The following is a 23,701-nucleotide window of genomic DNA, read 5'->3' as shown; positions in this document are numbered from 1 at the left end:
ACCCTCTCGAACATCTCATAATCCTTTTAAAAACAAGGTTACCAAATCTGTGCACATTGATCCACATGCAGTCTGATCAAAGCCTTGTACAATGGAGTCAAAATATTCTTACTTCTACATGACAGTGTTCTCTGCATCATTCCCATAATCAGCTGTGTTGTCCTCACAATTTTAGCAAATGTCCATGAAATTTCCAGTCCTTATCCACCATCACCGCCAATCTTTCATCTCCTCCACCTTCTCTAAAATACTGCCGCCAATCAGTCCAATACTCTGCATCCCATCTTTGCTTCCCAAATTTTAAAACCTTACACTTTACAATGTTAAACTGAAATCCTCACACAATCACTCATTCAGAAAGTCTTTTTAAGTCCTCTTGCAAGGTACAATATCTGCTCTACTTCTCATAACTCTCCTCAATTTTGCATCATCTGCAAACAACTGTATATCACCATTTAAGCTCTTTCCAATATTATTTACATGCAAATTAAAAAACAATGGCTTCCAAACAGATCCCCAGGGCACATCACTAGTGACTTTCCTCTTCTAGGATATCACTCCCCCCATACACAACTTGCTGATACCTGTCAGACAGCCAATCTGCAACCAACTCCATCTGTTCCAATTTAACTACTAGTTTATCATGTGGTAATCTATTGAAAGCCTTTGCAACATCTAAATATGCTACTGTATATTGTTGAAAGTTTATTTTTCACTTGGTTAGAGTATAATAAATTTAGTTTAATCCTTTATCCAAGTGTGAGCAAACAAAGTTTGTGCCTGAAAGTATCTTCAGGACTGGGGTAAGGTGGTACAACACCAGGGCACTCCTTGCAAAGGTGGAGCAAGCTACCAACACTCCTATCTCAGTATCTCCCATAATGCAAAACACATCTCCTTGCGGATTTGTCTAATGTTATGCATTAAGGGAAGGACCACAACCCAGACTAGTTTCGACCTTTACTGAGGTCTCTTCAGTGGGAGCCAGGCCCAAGTGGAGATACCAGGCAGAAGCATTAGCAGGTCATCTCTACCTATAGGAGTTGCCAAATGGTGTGCCACCCTTTTTTAATAAATTACTCTGGATTTAGAGAAAGATGTTGAAAGTTTATTTTTCACTTGGTTAGAGTATAATAAATTTAGTTTAATCCTTTATCCAAGTGTGAGCAAACAAAGTTTGCACCTGAAAGTATCTTCAGGACTGGGATAAGGTGGTATAACACCAGGGCACTCCTTGCAAAGGTGGAGCAAGCTACCAACACCCCTATCTCAGTATCTCCCATAATGCAAAACACATCTCCTTACCACCTTACCCCAGTCCTGAAGATACTTTCAGGCGCAAACTTTGTTTGCTCACACTTGGATAAGGATTAAACTAAATTTATTATACTACTGTATATTTAGATGTTGTCCCTTGTCCAATGTATTTGTCACCTTGTAATAATAATAAACAGATACTGCTAAAACCCAATCTTCCTTGAGCAAATTCATGCTGTCCATTAAAGAGAATGCTATTGCTGTCAACCCAGTTGCAAATAATCTTTCTCCTCACTAGCTTCTCCAACACCTCAATCACAACTCCAGACAACCTGATTGGCCTATAATCCGAATATTTAGTCTTATCACCGTCCTTTATGAAGCAGAACAATTTTGCCATCTTTCCACTCCTTTGAAACTTGGGTTAATATAACACTCATGTTAAAAATGTAAATTAAAGCTGTTGTTAATTCCCTGGAATGATATATGGTGATATTCCATCAAGTCCCATAGCTTTGGTGACAAGTTTACTCAATTCCACATATACTTCATCATCATCACTGGTTCTTTCCCCCATTCTACTCTCAAGTTCTGCATTATGTTACAATCACAAGGATGGAATACTTTAATGAAATGCTCATTAAACACCTCTATTATATCCTCCTCAGTGTTTATCATTCTTCCATTATCACCGACTAACATCATCCTCTCATAATCATTCTTCCTTCTATTGGTCATGTATCAAAAAACTTCTTAGGATTTCTTTCAGTGTCATTTGATAACTTCTGCTCATACAGCTCTTTTGCTACCCTTACTAAGCAAGTTACCTTCCTTGCTTGCTATTTGTAATGTGCAGGGCTAAGTAGTGGATTGGCAGTGAAGGATTTGAGATCTGGGGATGATTAATTTTATATATACATATAAAATTAACTAAATTAACTTACATGATCCACATATGAAATATCATGTAAGACCTAAAGCATATCAGTGCCATGTGTTATCAAGTTAATAGTGGCTTGAAATCTGTAGAGCATGTTTCAAATGTTGCAACAGCTATACAATGCACTGTTGCTACTATTATAAGGAGCACCTGACAAGTATAGATAATAAGAGGGTTGCTATTGTATAACGTACTAATCAGACTACACATATACTCAGACTTTTTGTACTCAAATTTGGTCCTCTATTTCTATTATCTCTAGAGCATCTCCTCAAGACAAATGGTGATATACCTTACTGAGATAAAGTTTATATGCAATTCCTCATATATCTTCTAATCACCTACCAGTTGCTCTCCTCCCCTTCCACTTACCTTCCAAATACTCTTATGTTTTGCAAGTTGTTACATTCATGAGAATGAAATCTTTTGCTATTATAATTAAAATGTCTATTATATCCTACTCATTAGTTACCATTCTACCATTTTCACTAACCAATATCTTTCCATAGTCATTCTTTCTTCTACTGGCCATGTGTCAAAAAAAAAAAAAAAACTCCCTAGGATTTATTTTTGACCTCATTAGCTAACTGCTGCTCATACTGCACTTTTGTTACCCTTACCAGGCAAGTCACCTTTCTTGTTTGCTCTTTGTACTCCTCATGCAACTGACTATTACCACTCATGTGTTGCCCTCCATAATGTCTTCTTCAAACTGCATACCTCACCTCTTATTCATCCATTTCACATCTTCCTTATTTGACCTTCTCATCTTGGGATGCATTTAGACATTTTTTCTGAAAGAGAATTCCTGAGCAGGTCCCAAGCAGCACTGATTTCCTATTGGACATAACTCCTGTGCTGCCATCAACAGCACTCCTCCTGCCTTTATGCTCTGTCTCTCTTCACAAAAAAAACATATCCCTCCATCTCTATTTCTGTCAGAATGTCATTTTCATCCAAGAATGCCTCAGTTCTCTTTTATTTCAACCTGATATTCACAAATATACATAAAAGCTAATTGCTGGTTTTGTTGCAAGTCCCACTGATCCCATTTCTCTCCTCCATACCCTTCCCCCTTGCCATTCCTCTCTATCATTACTCTTCTTACCCCTCTCCCTAGAACTAAATGTTGCTCCCACATCCCTCGTCATCTTAATCCTTTCTTATACATTCACACCTCCACTCCTGTATCCATCATCCACACTCTTTTCATCACACAGTGTCTCCTTGTCTATCCTGACCCCCCCCCCATGTTTCTCTATCTGTCGTGTGCTCCTTTTGTCTCATTCTCTTCACTTGCTCGACTGCCCAACTCTCCATTCACATAAACAAGCTCTCCTGCTCCACTTTTCTATTCTTCCACATCACTTTTTGAATCTTCAGGTCTTCCATTCACTTCAGTCATTACTCTCTCTCTCTTGCAGCAACAGTTTCTTCAGCTGACTCATAAAAAATCCATTTAAATATAGCCTATCTCTCTCTCCCCCCCCCTCATGTAGCTCCATTCATCCCTCAAATTTATCTCACATGTTTATGAAATGAACTCCTTTCTCCTCATACAACTGTACTAGAATACCATTCATTATTTTCATATTAAAATCATGCAAATTAAATTTGAGTTTATAAATTCTAAGTGTGAAAGCAATTTAAGAGGATATGCAATTGCAATGTTGAATGTATAAGAAAGAATGTATCAGTTCACTTACTGATTTCAATATGATGCTGAATCTCATACTATAGATCAGCACTTCCCAAACTGTGGGCTGCGGCCCCTTGGGGGCCGTAGGTTTTGTTGAGGGGGGGCCGTGAAATAATGAAAACAAATTTAAAATGTTTTAAGACTAAGTAATTTTTTTTATTTTAAAAGAAACGTATTTAACTTTTATTATTTATTATTTCTTTTTTGTTATTTTTTTTATTTTAATATCAAGAACTGTTGATATTGACTTTATATACATATCAAAACTCGTTTTATATTATCACTGTCATCCGAGCTAGTTTTCTGTTACCAATAAAAGTTTCACATATACTTCACACATGAAAAAAAGCTTAAACAAGTTCATGTGGGGAGATAGTAACTCGCTTGCAGTGGTAAACAACATGCCTTCCTAACAGCCACTATACTGCAGAGGCAATAAAAACAAGTACTTTTATTATGCCAGCGAATAAGGTATGAGGAGTCTGTGTAATATATTTCTCAACAAATAGTGCAATTAGAGATAACGGGGATAAAAACACACTAATTAATGAATCACATGTCCCCTCATACAGAAACTATGCTGTATAGACTGAAACAAAACCATATGTTGCATGGGCAAACACAGTATCTAACTAAAAACTATTGTTATTAATTAGATGTGTGTGAGTTCGATTTCCCAAGGCAGCAATAAAATTCAACCGAACGTGTTAAAATTCGTAAAAGTGTTAAAACTAAGTAATATATATCACATGGAATTCGGTTGAAGAGCGTTAGTATTTCAACTCAATTGTCAGCTATGCTTTTATCTTTCGGTTGCGCGATCTTTCATTAATACCGCATCAATCATATGCACGTTTTAATAACCTACCTTTGCTGTCTGTTTCGCATTAGGCTTGATTATCTAATGGGAGAAAAGGGAGAAAAGTCACAAAAGAGAAAAATGTTCCTAGTCCGGGGATTCCCTTATTCAGGTAATATTCACTAATTTCATGTTATCAGTCTGTGGTGATATTATTTGATCTATTCTACGTTAAAAAATTTAACCCTGAGATGGATAAGTGGCTGATAAAAAATAAAAAAAAAAATCCCGCACACAATCAGAAGCAGAAACAGACTCAAAAAAAAAAAAGGACAGTATTTCATATTTTACCAGAACAGCCCGCATCATCTTCAGAACCAAACGGTAAGAGGCAAAAAATGTAATATATGCATTTGATTTTTGCAATATTCGCTGTGTATGTTTTGTATTGAATATAAATACAATAAACATTATAATAATATATCTCTCTATTACAATTTTGTTTCAAGGGGGGCCGTGAAATATTTTAATTTTTGCAAAGGGGGCCCTGACATCCAGAAGTTTGGGAAGCACTGCTATAGATAATTTCAACTACAAGATGCACAGTTCAGATGTCTGGCTTTTAAGTGATCCCAAAAGAAAAAGTTCAGCACATATAGGTCTATGGTAATCACAATACATTACTAAATATAACATGGGCCTATCTTGTTGTCAAAAATGCTGCTGTAAAAATGCTATGACTAGTTGCACTGTGTGGTATGTAATGTTTTCTTGGAGAAACAAATTCATGTAGCAGCTGCCAGAGATTATTTCTGTTGTGCAGTTTTTTTAAAGGACAGGGAAGGTGCTTGACACCAACACTATAACATATTCTCAAGTTATAACCTATGTGGATTGTTAGCTGCAAACTGGTGCTTATATTTTCTCACAGCTACCAAATCAAAATGAGCCTCCTCTGACAATAACAAGGCAAGTTTATAAATTGTCAGACTCTTCTTTCATTTAGTATCTATTCAAGATTCTTTGCAGAATCCAAGGTCAAGTTTACCCTTCTTAAGATGTCCTTCTAATGTCTTTTCATGTGGACAGCAGATGCTGTACATTTCTGGTGTTCAAGATTATCATCATTATTAACATTGACCTCCATAAAATCAAAGGACTCATCAAGGGAAGTACATACTCTCATGTAAAAAGATCATCGAATGTCTTAAATCCATGCACAACAGTTTCCACACTCTCACAAAATGCATTCCAGTCACCAATCACTCCCCATGTAAAGAACCTACTCCTCACTCCCTTGCTCACACCCTCCTTATACAGCTTCAAGGGATGATGATACAATACTCCTTTGCAATGACATGGAAGAACTAGGACTAATTCTTGACATAGTTAACAAAATCAGTAATAACAGAAGACTTCAACACAACCCTAGCAAGACAAATGTTATGGTTCTCAAAGGAAATACAAACAGGGAAGCTCTTGAGAAACAAGTACACCTTAATGGAGAAAGAATTGAGGAAGTCAGCAAGTTTAAGTACCTGGGATCCATTATTAACGTGAATGTCAGAAGAAGGTTAGCAATGGCTAAAACAACAGTCAGAGGCATGTCTAAAATCTAGAAGGATGGATCCATCTCCATGTGAACTAAGTTGAGGATTTTGGATGCAGTTGTTTTTCCAACAGTAACTTATGGATGTGAGACTTGGAACCTAAAGAAGTTAGATAAGAAACAGATATTTGTTGAGATGTGGTGTTACAGAAGGCTGCTGAAGATATCATATAGTGAAAGGCATACAAATGAATGGATGTTAGAAAAGATCAGTAGAACTTTAAGGCTCCTTAAGGATATTGACAGGAGAAAGTTAAAATATTTTGGACACATTGAAAGGAGACTTCTCAGAACAGTAATAGAAAGTAAAGTTCCTGAGAAAAGAGAAAGGAGTAGATTATCAACGAGATGGATTGGTGGTGTGTGTGTGTGTGTGGAGTGACTAATCTTCAGAGAGTTGAGGCTTCCAGAAAAGCAAACAACAGGACTACATGGTGAGGCCTGGTTGGCACATCACTGAGCATCAGAGTGATGATACGGCATCGGTGGATGCCCAGTGAACATATACAGATAGATAGATAGGGATGGCCAAGTTCTTTCTCCCCCCTAATCTATGAAATATCTCCTCCACATTAATCTAGTAACAAACTCTCACCAACTTATACATCTCAATCATAAACTCTTTCCTTCTATGCACAAGGCTCGGCAAGTTGCATTCCCTCAATCTGTCCTCATATTCCACAGTCCATGGACCTGAGACTGATTTAGTAAACTTTTTCTAGACTCTCTCTAATATATCTTCATTGCTTGAAAACTAAACAACCAAATCTGTGCACAGTAGTTTGTATGTGGTCCAATCAAAGCCTTATACAAGAGAACCATAGCCACTTTGCTTCTACACGAGCATCATTGCCATAATTTGTTTTGGTGTTCTTACAATTTTTAGCAACATGATTCCTGAACTTTAAGTTTCTGTCCACCATCACTCCCAGAATTTCCATCTCTTCTACCTTCTTCAAAATTTCTCCATTAATATACCCTGCATCCCAACCTTGCCTACCAAATTTCAGGACCTTGCACTTTGCAACATTAAACTAATGACTCCACTCACTTTCCACTTGCACAATCTATTGAAATCTTCCTGCAAGGTCACATCTGCTCTATTTCTCATGGTTCTTCCCAACTTTGCATCATCAGCAAACAGCTTCACACCTCCAATTAAGCCAGTCCCAATGTCATTAACGTACACGTTAAACAATAATGGTCCCAAAACAGATCCCTGTGGCACTCCACTAGTGACCTTCTCCTTTTGTGATGTCACTCTTGCATACGCAACTTGCTAATACCTATCTGACACAATGAGCTATCCAACTCACTAGTCTGGTACAATTTAGATACCAGCTTGTCATGTGACAGTCTATCAAAGGCCTTTGAAAAATCCAAGCATACCAATGTATATGCATTTTCTTTATCCAGTGAGTTTGTCACCTTCTTGTAATACATCAGTAGATGAATCTCCTTCTAACTCATGCTGACCATCATAAAGAATACTGCTATATTATTCGTTAAGAGTACAAACAGCAGGCCAGGTCACCTTCCTACCTGCTGTTTGTACTCTTCATGCAACTGATTATTACCAACATTCATCTTGTGTTGCCTCCTCAGTGCCACCTTCTTCTTCTAGATTTCACTCTTAATTTCTTCATTCATCTATTTTACTCCTACCTTATTTAGCCTGATTACCTTTGAAATACATACAGATCAGTGGCAGCTCGTACATAAGCACTGCGCCACTGCAGCACGCCCAAGGAAAAAATGAAAAAATTAAATTTTGTTTGTGTTTATAAATAATAACAATGTTTACAACATTATATAAATGCAATACTACATGTTAAAGGTTACAGCTTATGTTTTGACATTGATTGAATAGTTAATAATTGGAATTGTTCGATTAACGCTTTAGATTACGAAACAAATGCACTGCGATCTAATGCAGTGTCGGAATTATAACATTCGGCCAATTGCAGCTAGACTCGCCAATATTCGTTTGCGCTTCTCATTGCACGTTACAAGTGATTGCAACACACTGCTCGTTTGGGCAGTGTATTGTATGCTTGCACGCATTATTTCTGTGAGATAAGAAACTTTTATTATTGGTGCATGTTCGTGGTGAGGGTGAACTATTTTTTGTAAATCTTATTTTATTTTGTTAAAATAACATATAATTATTTATTTATTATAGATACAAGGCTGAATTATGACAAGTGTCACTGTTGAAAATATGAAAAGAATTATATATTTTTCAATTATCGTTACACGAAACAAATGCACTGCGATCTAACGTAATGTAAGAATTATCACACCAATTGCAGCTAGACTCGCCGATATTCGTTTACTCTTGTCATTGCACGTTACAAGTGATTCTGACACTGCTCATTTGGGCAGTGTCGCTTACAGATAAATTGTATGCATGCGCACGTTATTTCTGTGAGATATGAAACTTTTATTATTGGTGTTTGTTTATGGTGAGGGTGAAATATTTTTAATAAAGTAATTTTTTAATATGTAAATTTATTTATTAATAAATTGGTTACTGATTAGGAAAAAAAGATTTTTATTTTTTATATGCAGCACCTCCCACTTAAAATTTTCACTGGCCACCACTGATACAGATATTACTGCTGTTTAATAGCTCTTGATCAATCCCCAAGCAGCATCTGTCTCCTTTCTACTCAAATTCTTTTTCCACACTATAGCTCATGGTTGTTTTCTAAGCTTTTCATAATCACCAGCCTTGTAGTTCCACATGTATGTTTACATTTTTAGAAGTGTGAATATTTCAAGAAGGCATGGTTCTGATGCAGTATACTTTCTTGAAATTTTCTCAAAAAATTTCAGAATGGTATGTCAATTCAGAGCAACACTTCACCTGATTCCTAGCAAAATGCTTTTTACAAATGAACAGTAGATTCAGCTCAGAACTTCACAATTTTCACATATGCTACCATATTCCAGTGCATTATCTTTCACACTAATTTCCATGCACCACCTAAATTAAAAAAAAATAAATAAAAATAAAGAAATAAAATTATAGTTCAATATTTATTCAAGTTAGTTGAAACAATAAATGTTAGATCTAATTGGCCCATTATAAAAAACCTGCATATATAACAAGTTTGCATGTAACAAGACATATAAGTTCATAAGGTATTATTACCAGATTAATGTGAATGAATGCAAGTGGGAAGGGGGGGGGGGACAAAGAATAAATGGCCACACCTGAAGCTGTGTTAGGAGGGTGTAAGCATTTGGGGGAGGGAGTAGATTTTATGCATGGAGAGTGGTAAGTGATTGGAATTCATTACCTGAGAGTGTGGTGAGAGGGGAGATTGTGAACATTTAAGACAGGATACTATGAACTTTTGATCACATTTCAAGATGTGAAAATGACAACCTGGAAAAACTTATCATCCAAGGCAAAGTCAAAGGGCAAAGAAAAAGAGGATGCTGAAGACCAAGATGGTTAGACCAGATTAAAAAGATCACTGGACTTACTTTGGAGTTGGCCACTACCTCAACAAATGACAGAAAGAAATGGAGAGACATTGTGGCTAGAGTCATGAGTTCTGAGGCATGAGGAGACCAAGAAACAACAATAACTATGAACTGTGTGTGACAATGTGGTCTCCCAAGATGAGCCTTTCAACTCCATAAAAAATCTGATGACAATAACAACATGAATCCATAAAGGCTTACAGACAGTTTAATTAAAGTTCTGAATACTGTAATGGAAATAGATACAAAACACAGAGGAGGATGAAAGAGAGATATTAATGATAGTGCAAGGGCAAAAATCATCAATTCCCAACTCCTACACTACCTTGAAGCTACTTGTATAATAAACGACCACCAGTATAGATTCCATCGCTGCAGATCAACAGGAGATCTGCTCACATATGTCACCCATCTCTGGACAAATGCCACAGAGAAGTTTGGCAAATCTCAAGCAGTTGGACTTGATATCTCCAAAGCATTTGACTGGGTCTGGCACAAGGATTTACTAGGGAGGTTCCATCATTTGGTCTATCTTGAGACCTCTGCAGTTGTTGAATTGCTGGCTTTTTGTCTGGATGCACACTATGTGTGGTGGTGGATGGCTCCTTATCTTCTCACCATTCAACTAATGCTGGGGTTCCTCAAGGTTTTTTTCCCTCAAGGGATTTTTTTCTTTTCTTTTTTTAAAATTATTTTATACATTTTTTGTATTTTTATGGATTTTTTACAAATATGAAACTTTTCCAAACCAATTCAGACCTGCATTAAGCAAAGCACTGGTCTAACACTAAAGGCAATTACAAATATCTACAAATCATAAATATCCCCATGGCAGGATTCTAACCCATAGCCTGTCAGGCTGAGAGAGGATACGTTAACCGTGCAGTAAACCAGACCAGAAAATTTAATTAAATATTCATGCTGAGAGCAAGTCAATGTCAGTCCATGAAGGTGCCCTACAAATAATAATAAAACCTATTTAAATTAAACATATTTCGTCATTTGATAATTAAAAATACAAACTTATTTAATACTGACCATTTACAAACATCTTACATTATAGCCCACCTGTTTCGCTAGCAAACTGTCTAGCTTTTTCAAGGCGTTTACAGAAAGACATAGAAACTAGTAAATGCAAATTGAAAGGAATTTGTTTACAACATAAAAACGTTGTAAACAAATTAGTAGCTAAGGTTACACGTTCGCGTGACAGAGACTGAAAGGACTTATTATTCTTATTATCATGCATGCATGCATGTTTGTTGTAAACATGTAATGCGATTACTGGCTAGCTGTATTTCAGATGGATGTAGAGAGGACCAGGTTTTTCCACGAACTGTTTAGGATGGTACCCTGATTTCTGTTGAGGTTTCTGCCAGTTATTAACACTGTTGCGGCTTCCTTAAATAAACAATGTCTGTAGTTGTCGTCCAGATATGGCATGGAACTGTTTTGCCACTCTGTTGTGTGGTTAGACATACAGAAATGATGTGCTAAGCCGGAAGAGATACTTCTGTTGTGGTTTACATCACCAACATGTTCTTTTTGTCAAATTTCTAAACTCCATGAAGTTTGTCTGATGTAGGCAAGACCACAGGAGCAAGGAATGTAATATACTCTTGGATATTTGTAGAATGGCACCTTATCTTTTGGGGATCCTAAAACCTGTCTGATGCTGTTGGTTGGTTTGAAGACCACTCTGATGTTGTAGGCTCTTAGTATTCTGGCTATTTGATAAGAAATTGACCTGATGAAAGGGATCACTACAGTAGAAATGTGCTGGGAGCCCGATTCTTCTTGTCTGGGTTTGTCACTGTATAGATATTTTTTGATGATGTTTGGAGGATATCCATTTTGTGATAATGTGCTAAAGGCTGATAAAGGAAATTCAACAGTTATCCTTAACTCTAAAGATTATTATGATAAGTTAAACGTATTACTATCAGACAACTCCACCTATAAGATCCTAGACAGAGACTCCACAATAAAAAATCATAATGAAAACAAACCAACTAATCAAAAATTGTAACATTTGGCCAGAAGAAGTGAAGAGAACACTAAAATCCTCACATCCTATCACTCCAAGACTATATGGGACACCTAAAATACATAAAAATGATATACCTCTCCATCCAATCATTGATGGAAGATCATCCCTAATCTACCTTTTGGCAAAGCATCTTGCAAACTTATTAAATAATAAAATAAGATCAACAGAATTCTATATCAAGAATAGTCAGCATTTTGTAAATAAACTCCAAGCCATTAAGATTGCACCAACTGACAAGCTAGCCAGTCTAGATGCCCTTTTCACCAATGTACCAGTAGAAGAGGTAATAAACATCATCCAAGATCACTTTCCTCTAGACATCACATAGATGTTTAGACATTGCCTTCAATCTAATTTCTTCAAGGTTAACAACACTATATACCAACAATTAGAAGGCCTAGCAATGGGAAGCCCACTATCACCATCCTGTGCTGACCTTTTCATGGAAAAACTTGAAAAAGAAATTCTCTCCACAATCTCCCCTAGACCATCTATATGGTGGAGATATGTTGATGATTTCATTATATGGCAAGGCAGCTTAGAAAACCTAAAATCGTTTGTGAATAAAATCAACTCAATACATAACAAGATAAAATTCACTCTGGAAGTGGAAAACAACAGCCAACTGCATTTTTTAGACATCTTGATAAAGAAACAATCAAATAGTGTCAAAATTATCTATTTACAGAAAGCCTACAGACACTGGAAGGTATCTTCATTATACTTCAAACCATCACAAGACACACAAACTGAGCATTATCCACATGTTGAAAAATAGGGCCAGAAAGTTTATATCAGAAGTGGAGGATACACAGACTGAATTCTCACTAATAGCCAACACATAATCACAAAATAGATATCCTCCAAACATCATCAAAAAATATCTATACGGTGACAAACCCAGACAAGAAGAATCAAGCTCCCAGCATATTTCTACTGTAGTGATCCCTTTCATCAGGTCAATTTCTTATCAAATAGCCAGAATACTAAGAGCCTACAACATCAGAGTAGTCTTCAAACCAACCAACAGCATCAGACAGGTTTTAGGATCCCCAAAAGATAAGGTGCCATTCTACAAATATCCAAGAGTATATTACATTCCTTGCTCTTGTGGTCTTGCCTACATCAGACAAACTTCACGGAGTTTAGAAATCTGACAAAAAGAACGTGTTGGTGATATAAATCACAACAGAAGTATCTCTTCCGACTTAGCACATCATTTCTGTACGTCTAACCACACAACAGAGTGGCAAAAACAGCTCCATGCCATATCTGGATGACAACTACAGACATCGTTTATTTAAGGAAGCCACAATAGTGTAAATAACCAGCGGAAACCTCAACAGAAATCAGGGTACTATCCTAAACAGTTCGTGGAAAAACCTGGTCCTTTCTCTAAATCCATCTGAACTAAGCTAGCCAGTAATCATATTACACGCTTACAACAAACACACGTGTGATAATGAATAAGAACAATAAGTCCTTTCAGTCTCTGTCACATGAACGCGTAACCTTAAAAGCATTGTAAACAAACTAGTAGCTATGTTCCTTTCAATTTGCATTTACTAGTTTTTATGTCTTTCTGTAAATGTCTTGAAAAAGCTAGACAGTTTGCTAGCAAAACTGTCTAGTAGGCTATAATGTAAGATGTTTGTAAATGGTCAGTATTAAATAAGTTTGTATATTTAATAATAAAACCTAACATTTGACTCCAGAGAGTTAGGGACTCATCAAGGGTGGTCACATATCACCCACACCACATTATACTTTTTCTTGAATTTGCTCAGATTATTTGCATTCAAAACCTCCAAAGGCAAGCCATTCCAGTCATGCCTAGCTGTATAAGAAAAAAAATCTACCTCTTACTCTTTTCTTGACTGCATTCATTCTCAACTTCCGTGGATGGATGCTAAATGTTCTCTTCCAATCCTACATGAAATGAAAAATTCCATCTACTGGTATCCAGCATGATCTTGTCAAATGTTTGTAGGTCTCTATTTTAATACAGCAGTATAAATTGTGAAGAGGAAGATGCATATAGCAATAAGGGAATGGAATTTCTAGAATTCTTGAGGGACAAATGTCTTAGGCAACATGTAATAAAGAGAACAAGAGGTTCAAGGGTTTTGGATTTGGTCATAGCATCAGAAGAGTTGATAATAACTGAGATGACATCTCTCTCACCAGTTGGAGAGAGTGACCATGTGGTTTTGACTTGGAATAGACATGCAGGAGTATCAAAGAGATGGGAACGTATGTGGAATTATAAGGCACATGATTATAATAATCTTAAACATCAACTTTTGGAAGTTTCATGAAGGGAGGAATTGGAAGGCCAGGATATCATTAGTGCATGGAAAATTGTGAAGGAATATATGTTAGCAGCAATAGCAAGCTGTATTCCACAAGTGAAGAAGAGAACACAATTTGGAATAAAGTGGATGACAAACAATATTAAACAGGAACCACATGTGAAAAAGAGATATAAGGAGACAGGTGACGAGCAGATGCATGAAGAATATAAGACACAGGCCAGGAGAGTGACTAGTATGGTAAGGAAAGAGAAACTGGAATATGAGAAGAGATTGGCCCTAAGATCCAAAGAAAATTCTAGGGAATTTTTTAGCTATGTGGATGGAGGAGAAATGATTGTGGAAGAGGGATAGGGCAGGTTCAAGGTTTAGAGATGCAGGAGGAGAGTGTGTTCCAAATACTGAGTACTCTGGATATCAGTAACGCTGTGGGACTGGATGGTATTTCACCACGAGTTTTGAGAGAATGCGTTAAAGAACTGACAGCTCCTTTGACCGGGCTTTTCAATGAAAGTCTGGCTACGGGAAAGGTGCCCAGGGAATGGAAGGAAGGTAAGATAATGCCATTGCATAAGGGAGGTAGCAGACTGGAAGTGTCTAATTATAGGCCAGTTTCTGTGTCATCAGTAGTTGAGATCTTGGAGAAATTAGTTAGGGACCGTATACAGCATTGGGCAGATGAGGGTAATGTTATCTGTGAGAGTCAATATGGATTTGTGAAGGGGCGCTCTTGTTTTAGTAACATGCTAGCCTTTTATAATAAAGTTACAAGAGCAGTAGATGAGGGAAAGGCATATACTGCCGTTTTCTTGGATTTAGCGAAGGCATTTGACAAGGTGTCACATGATAAGCTGATGTTTAAATTGCGACACATAGGTTTGGATGTCAGGTTGGTGAACTGGATTCAGGATTGGCTGTCTGATAGGTATCAGAGAGTTGTGTATGGTGGGGCAGTTTCAAGGAGGCAGAGGGTTACAAGTGGGAATCCCACAGGGCTCAGTACTGGGACCTATATTGTTTAACCTTTATATCAATGACATTGTCAGTGGATTGCAGAGGGATATTCAATCAGTTGTTTGCAGATGATGTGAAGCTGGTGAGGGTTATTAGTAATAGTGCAGATGTCATAGCCCTGCAAGAGGATTTGAATAAGCTAGACAGATGGGCAAATGAATAGGAATTTCGGTTTAATGCAGCAAAATGTAAGGTCTTGAGGATTGGAACACATCGATGGGATGCTGCATACTCTATTGGAGGAGCTATACTGGAGGAAGTAGGGGAGATGAGATCTCGGAGTTGATGATTGAAAGAAACCTGAAATTTCTATCAATCATATTGCAAAGGTGGTGAAGGTAACAAAGAGTATTGCTGCAATAATGAGGAGGACACTGACCTGCAGAGATAAAAGAGTTATCATTCCGTTGTATAAGACTCTGATCAGACCACACTTAGACTATTATTCTAAGATTTGGTCGCCAGGATTTGAAGGAGATAAATTAATTGTGGAAATGGTACAAAGATGGTTTCAGGACTGTACAATGTTAGTTATGAGGATCGGCTAAGGGAATGTGGACTGCAGAGTTTGGTGGATAGAAGGAGAGGCGATATGATTGAGACTTTTAAACTGTTGAGAGGTTGTTACAGGGTTGACACTGGGGAGTTCTTTCGCTTGGTTGAACAGTGGGAAGGAGTGATGACAAGAGGCCGTCCCTAGTAGATACGAAACTGTGAGCAAGAGAGTGAGGAGTGGTTTCTTTGCATGGAGGGTGGTTGAACCATGGAATGCATTGCCTGATAGAGTGGTGAGAGTGAGAATGGTCAATGATTTAAAGGAGTAGTATGATAGACTTTGTGTTTCCTTGGAGGGACCTCCCATGATGAGTCTTTTGACCCCATAGATGCCTGAATAATAATAATCATATCACCTCTCTTTTTCCTGTTTGTTGGCATTAGTCCAGAAATTCTCAATTCCACAGTTCTGTATATGATCTCTTATCAACTTTTCCAAAATCCTCACCATCATTCCAGAGATACTGACAGGTTGATAGTTACATACATCAGTCTTCGCAGTGGTGCACCCAGGGGGGGGGGGGGTGCCTGGTCCGCACGAAAAAAAAAGAAAAAGGAAAAACACTAGAAAATTTTCCAGAAAATCTTTTCCTAATTAAAATTACTTTATTTTTTATTTATGTTGTGTCTTGTCTTCTATTTCTATACTAGTTATGAATTAGCAATCAATACAGATGCTCAGTCATAGGTCGTATACGATGCATAGTGTGTATTCTCAAATCGTCTGCTCAACTCAGGCCCCCCCCCAACAAGATTAAATCCTGAGTGCGCTAGTGAGTCTTTGCACCACTCATGCATGATGGGATTATCATACATTCTTTCTACTCCTATAGAATCTTCCGTGTGTTGAGACTCAAAGCATACAGAAGGTGAAAGGAATACTTTTAAGTGCCAATTCAACTGAACACTTTTTTAGCATCCATACTGGTATCCCATTAATATGGATGCTAAAAGAATTAAACAACAATGTACTTGCTTTGGCAGTACATATACTAAAATTGGAATGATACAGAGAAGATAAGCATGGCCCCTGTGAAGGATGACATGCAAAATCGTGAAGCGTTCCACATTTTTAGCACCTCCGCAGTGCAATTGGAAGAAAGATGGTATGCTGCACCCTTCAATTGGAAAAGGCCTGAGTTCGAGTATCATCATGACGGGAGGAATCTTTATATGGAGTTTTTCAATCGAAGGTGAGTTAGCCAATCTCATACGGAGGTAACAGGTTCTTTCCTCCAGGAAACTCGGGTTTTTCATCCCGCATACAGACAAATTGGCCCTTCAGAATACATGCAATTTACAGGCATAAAATACTAGCTATGGTGGTGGTGGGCAGTGGATGGCACTGATGTAGATGATTAGTAGTAGAGGTTCAGTGTAGTGGTGGAGATGGAGAGTTGTACAATGGGTGTCCTCTCGCGATGAGTCTTCAGACTCCTTGGAGGTGTCATGAATAATAATCCCTATAATAAATTTAGTTTGATCCTTTATCCAAGTGTGAGCACACAAAGTTTGCACCTGAAAATATCTTCAGGACTGGGGTAAGGTAGTACAACACCAGGCAACTTGTAGCAAAGGTGGACCAAGCTAACATCACTCCTATCTCAGCATCTCCCAAAATGCAAAACACATCTCCTTGCGGATATATATAATGTTATGCATTAAGGGAAGGGCCACTACCCAGACTAGTTTCAACCTTTATTGAGGCCTCTTCAGTGGGAGCCAGGCCCAGAGGTGGAGGTGTTGTACCTTACCCCAGTCCTGAAGATATTTTCAGACGCAAACTTTGTTTGCTCACACTTGGATAAAGGATCAAACTAAATTTAGTATAGTCTAACCAAGTGAAAAATAAACTTTCAACATCCTTCTGTAAATGCAGAGTAATTTAATAAAAAGGTGGCACATTGTTTGGCAACTCCCATAGGTAAAGATGACCTGCCATTGCTTCTGCCTGGTATCTCCACCTCTGGGCCTGGCTCCCACTGAAGAGACCTCAATAAAGGTTGAAACTAGTCTGGGTAGTGGCCTTTCCCTTAATGCATAACATTATACATATCCGCAAGGAGATGTGTTTTGCATTATGGGAGATACTGAGATAGGAGTGATGTTAGCTTGATCCACCTTTGATACGAGTTGCCCAGCGTTGTACTACCTTACCCCAGTTCTGAAGATATTTTCAGGCACAAACTTTGTTTGCTCACACTTGGATAAAGGATGAAACTAAATTTATTTATAGTCTAACCAAGTGAATAATAAACTTTCAATAATAATCCCTATTGCCAAATTCTTATTCAGTTTATATAACAGCTCTAGTACCACCTCCTCATACACCTGAGTTCCTTTATCCAGTGAAGAGGTAGCACTGAGCTACTCTTCATTATGTTGCATGTATCATGTTTCAGCAAAATGAGCATTCATTAGTTGAATAATCTCTTCTACATCTGCTACCCACATACCAGGCCTGTCTGGTTGGCCAAATGGATAGCATATCCCTTCTCCAGCCAAGAATCTGTGGGCCTGAATCCTGCAAAGCCATGGGCATGGATGTTTGTAATTGTCCTACTAACCATTTACCATATGTGCTGCTATAGCCTGTGTCCTGGTGCAGTATGACCTTTGATATCTTTGTGCCATAAAAATCAAAAATAACCATTTTCAGTAACAAAAGTTTTTCTTTCAGATTCATTCTTTCTTTTATTCGCAACATTTGTCGTTTTTTTTTTATTTTACAGTTAAAGAAAAACAATGCAACAGTTTATTTACAAATTTATGTAAATATGGTATTTATGAAAAAAAAAATTAAAAAGGACGGGAAAGGGAAGATGAATCATACTTGCCAAGAAATTATATTCTTCTTAATTCTTTATCCAAAACATTTTTGACAAGTATAATTTAATTATAACCAAGTGAAAATACTTTCTACAGGAAGAAGAGCTAAGAGAAAATACACATGTTAACTTGCATACAAGGTGGTGATTCTTGTATATCATATGACTGATGTGTATATGCATGTCAGTATGGCCACACTGGTTCTTGGTATATGGCTCAACTGCTGAAGGTATTCCCTTCCCCCTCGTTAGTCAGGCTTAGAATTTTTTTTTTGGACTCCCACATGTGAGGTTATAAACCTATATACAGCACATTAGTATAATGCGTAGGCTAAGGATTTTTTGTATATGTATAAGGTTTTTAGTTTTGTATATTTATATTATTTTTTACAAGAACCTCATCCATAGAGACTGAACATTGAAATTTCTCAAACCACTCCAAGCGGTGTTTTACCCAGAGTGATGAAATTCATTTCCCACATAAAGACAATCACAAGCATCCATGCCCATGTGAGGATATGAACCAGTAGCCTGTTGGTTGGAGACCAGAGTTGTTTTTCCTCTGGATACTTCAGTTTTCCTTCATGAACATAAAATCTTGAACAGATTTGACAGCACTTATACCTCTCAACTACTTATATATAACTATATGTATATACATACATAGCTATACAAGTACCAAAGAATTTCAGTAATTTGGAAGTTCATGCTCCTGTCAGACAAGATAGACCTAATCCCCTAGCTAAAAAGTTAATGATAACAAGTATCTTTAATTTTAACAATTTTTGATTTTCCAACTTTCATAATTTATATATTATAAATTATGAAAATTGAAAGCCAAAGGAAATTCAAAATGTGAATGGTAAAAGGATGTCAGATATATATGAAATGACCGAGTTGTTAAGTGAACACTGTTTACTTTATAAAGTATACATTCCATTATATATCTTATTCAATATTCCAAGCAGATCCATTAACTCTCTGGATGCTGAAGCAGAGATGATAGAATAGAGCTAGATGAGTTAAAGGTATTGAAGCTATTACAACAGCTTGACTTGAATATAGCAGATGGACTGGATGGGATATTATTATTATTATTACATGGGAATCTCCATGTAATAAAATACACATACTAACCATTACTCACACAATATCAACTCATTCACCACTTTCCAAACAAGAAATCTAGTTCTCACACTTTGATCCTACCAACCACACTAACAACTCCCTGAGGTGACCCCTTTTTCCCTCCCTGCTCACCATGCATTGAAAAATTTCTTTTGTATCAACATTATAGAACCCCTTTAGTAACTTATAAATTTGTATCATGTTCCCTCTTTTCTACCTATCAAGTAAACATCATAACACACACACACGCCTTCAATCTATCCTCATATGAAGCATTCTACAGACCTGTCATCATCTTGTTCACTCATTTCTGGATCTACTCCACTACTTCCTAATCCCCCAAAAATCATCTGTGCACAGTAGTCAAGATGTTACATCATAGATAAAGAGGGATAATAACCTCCCTATGGCTACTTGTTAATGTATTCTTCAACATCTAAGTAATCCTTTGAGAAATTTTGTCACATTTTCAGTATGTCCTTTAAACATCAACTCCCTGTCCACCATCACCCCAAAATTCCTGGCCTCATAAATTTCCTGTCATCCACTACCATACCTTGATATCATTCTCATCCATTTATGTAAGTTTTTCATGTGGGATTCTGCAATTGCCTTTGGAAAGAACAGCACTATCATGGTATAGTAACTTCCCTAATCTAATTCAGATGTCATTGTATTATAAACTTACAGTACCTGAACACTCCTTTTATAATTTTAGAAACACATCAGCATATGATGATTATGATGATATTCAGTTGGTTTTCTACTCACTACAGGGTGAAGGCCTCTCCCACTGAAGGAGGGTTGGGTGTACTACCCCCATGGTGTCCCAATCCAACTTGGGGGAGTGTTTTTTCACTTGTCTGAATGAATATATGAAGGTGAAAGACAATCACAAACATCCATGCCCCTGGCAGGATTTGAACCTGCAGCCTCTTGGCTGGAGAGCGGATACACTAACCACTCAACCAACCAAACCGACCACATCAGCATATAAACTGTAGTTTTGTTTTTTTAATTTGGAGTGTCATCTCTGATGATCGCTGTCCCAAGTGCTGATTTACTATGCTACAGCACTGACTGGCTTTCTCAAAACAATCTCTAACCATTTCCCATGCACTACTGACATTTTCCCTTAGCTTTTTATGTGCATTGCTCCAAGCTGCCTTCTGGGTTTGTTGTAAACCACTGGCTCTGAAGTTCCACACATACCTCTTCTTAACTGATAATTCCACGTTTAGCAACCTCCCCTGACAAGACTGCATGGTCACTTTCCCTGATTGGAGACAGAGTCATGGTTATGGATACATTTTCTGATACTGTTACCAGATCCAGCACTTTCGAACTCTGGATTCCTTCCATCACACTAGGATGGAGCTAGGAGCGATGCAGTAATTATAGGCCAATTAATATCTCTGGTATGGTCATCAATATATTGGAATGGTTGGTTACAAAGAGCATTCAAAGGTGTACAGCACTAGGATCATCTATAGAAGACAGAAAGATTTTATTATACGTATGTGTTGCTTTAGCAATCTGCTTGTGTTGGAATAGGACAATGGACATACCACGATACTTCTGGATTTGGCCAAGGAATTCGAGAGGATTGCACAAGTAAGATTGTTATATAAACTCAGAGGGATAGAAATGCAAAATAAACTTATGACTTGTGATTGACAGGTATCAGAAAGTGATGCATGTATGGAGATGCTGAGTCTAAGACTAGTGGTATCCACCGGGTTCTGTACATGGGACATTGTTGTATTAGTAATACAACAATGGGAAGGGTGCTGAGGGTGATATGGTCACCCGAGTTCTAAAGAGATGGAAAACTTGTTGAAAAAATTAAGTGGCTATGGCACATATGGGGACAGATTGAGAGAATATGGTTTTGAAGTTTGAGGAATAGATGGAGAGGGGAAATATAACAAAAACATACAAATTGGTAGGGGATCCTACAGTATAGACACAAATGAGATTTTGTAGATTATGGCTGAGGAGTTAAAACTCTGGGTTATCATAGAAGCTGGCTAAGGTTAGGAAGCATGTGAGGTCCAGGTTCTTTTTGTGGTATGTGGTGAGCATGTTGAATGGGCTACATTAGATATTATGGTGCACCTTTGGTGATTGTGAAGGAAAGATAAGTGTTTAAGCATGAGTATCTAAATGGACCTTCATTCAATAAGTCCTTGGATCCCCGGAGAAGAATTTGTAATAATAATAATATAACATTCAAGTAATCCTTTGAACTATCTTGCACACTTTTTCAATTGCTCTCTAAATTTCAAATTCATGTTCACTATCACTCTCAAATCTCAGGCTTCATCAGTTTTCTACAGTCCAACAGCTTGTAGTCTTTTAATACTAAAGGGCAGCCTTACAATTTGCAACATTACACTTATAACTGTAAGGTTTTCCCATATTGCCATCTATTGAAATCATTCTATAGGAATTTATTAACTATTGTCATATTTATTAAATACCCCCCCCCCCCAATTTGCATCATGCATACAACTAGACATTCTCTTCCTTAAATCATCCTCTACATCATTAATGTACAAATATATAAACATTACTAATCAGTAATTTGACAAATGTGGACCTGCACTACGGTAAGTAAATCTTCAGGATTTCATTAAAAGAAAAGAAAAAAAAAAAAAACTGTCCACCTCCAGTAATATGCCTTTATCGAACTGGGGTGGTATTAAATCTTGTATGTCTTGGAGCTTTAAAAAAGAACAGTAATATATATTAAAGCCACATGAAAAACATTAATGATTGAGTCTTTTGACTCCATGAAGGCACTTTATATATATAATAATTCAACGTGTCAAAGTTATATTGTTTTTTCAGACAGACACTTTTTTAAAATTCGAACCCCCACCTCCAGTAATATGCCAAAGATGTAATGTTATTCAAGATATCCGAACTTGTAAAAATACATTTATTGGAGCATTCGCAATACTGCATTAAGAAGCAGTAACTCACTTTTTTTGTTGATTGCTCCTAGCAGACGGCTTCAGATCCGGTTCACGGTCTGGAACAGATAGAAATGTGCCCTTGTGAAGATTTTGGTTGTAAATATTTGGGCCTTCCGAGTCTAAAACAAGAAATTCTGCTGTGGAATTACTGACTCTTTGCGGTATTTCTTGCATATCTTCATTTCTGGGATAGTATCCAGAAATATAAATGTTTTCTTGTCTTCTACATGCAGGAAAAATTACATTTTTGGACTTATATATTTTTGCATGTATGTCGATTTTATCATTTGATTTCTTCGAGAAGATGTTATAAACAGGTTCTATAAAAAACACGTTCTCATTCACAAAAATAATTCCCGTGAATGAACGGTCGGTAAAGTAACCCAACACTAGAGATTCTGGCTTACCCGTTACCTTTCCTGTATACATTCTGATAAGTGTCACTGGATATCTCTCACTGCGATTTATATCTACAGATTCTAAAATAGTATTAGTTACTATGCTGTTATCTTCCTTTAATTCAATATTAAAGTAGTGTCTAAAAGCAAAAAAGCATAATGATCTCGTTGTGGTTCCATTTGCTTCTATTATTTCCTGCTGCATGCGTATCAATGAATATTTTGTAATTATGTTATCAGGAGTGAAGTCTATGCATGCTGAGAAATAAAGTAAAGAACTTGTAAATAAATAAGCTAAATAAAACAAAACTTTGTGATATTTACACTTGATAAAAGTACGTTTGTGCATTTTTTTATAAATCACTGCACCTGAATATACTAATCTCTCTATGAAAATAATTGTTTCTGTGGTATCGATCTCGTCATGTAGTAAACAAAACCGGAGGGGGGGTGGAGTTAGTAGCTTTGCTATATTCAAAGAATTCGGCATTGAAAAATAGTCCGAATTGAAGAAGTAAAACTAAACATTACTTAATAATAATAATAATAATAATAATAAAAAAAAACTGAGTCATGAAATAAACTTTTTTTATTTTGTGTTTTATGCGATTAGTAATGATTGTTTGCTAAACTGCC

At 37.0% G+C, this 23,701-nt stretch overlaps 1 protein-coding gene and 1 non-coding gene across 2 annotated transcripts in view; one reads left to right on the top strand and one right to left on the bottom strand.

Moving 5' to 3' along the window:
• LOC150102297 (disintegrin and metalloproteinase domain-containing protein 10-like) overlaps window positions 1-23,270 on the bottom strand; it is a 66,531-nt gene extending 43,261 nt beyond the window's left edge. The window contains exons 1-2 of the mRNA XM_090399552.1: window positions 22,675-23,270; window positions 9,232-9,293 (exon numbers count right to left, since the gene is read on the bottom strand). Of these exons, the coding sequence (XP_090255678.1) occupies window positions 9,232-9,293; window positions 22,675-23,270 (658 nt within the window). The remainder of the gene's footprint in view (window positions 1-9,231; window positions 9,294-22,674) is intronic.
• LOC150102298 (U6 spliceosomal RNA) lies at window positions 16,699-16,804 on the top strand. Its single transcript, XR_016548979.1, has one exon. It is a non-coding gene; the product is annotated as a U6 spliceosomal RNA (small nuclear RNA).
• Window positions 23,271-23,701: the final 431 nt, after the last annotated feature.

This window comes from Typopeltis vanoorti, chromosome 10 (assembly GCF_054136105.1).
Source record: "Typopeltis vanoorti isolate ZY-2024b chromosome 10, IOZ_Tvanoo_1.0, whole genome shotgun sequence".
Classification (NCBI taxonomy): domain Eukaryota; kingdom Metazoa; phylum Arthropoda; class Arachnida; order Uropygi; family Thelyphonidae; genus Typopeltis; species Typopeltis vanoorti.
Note: the sequence above shows the minus strand (reverse complement) of the source record. Positions and strands in the feature narration are given on the sequence as shown.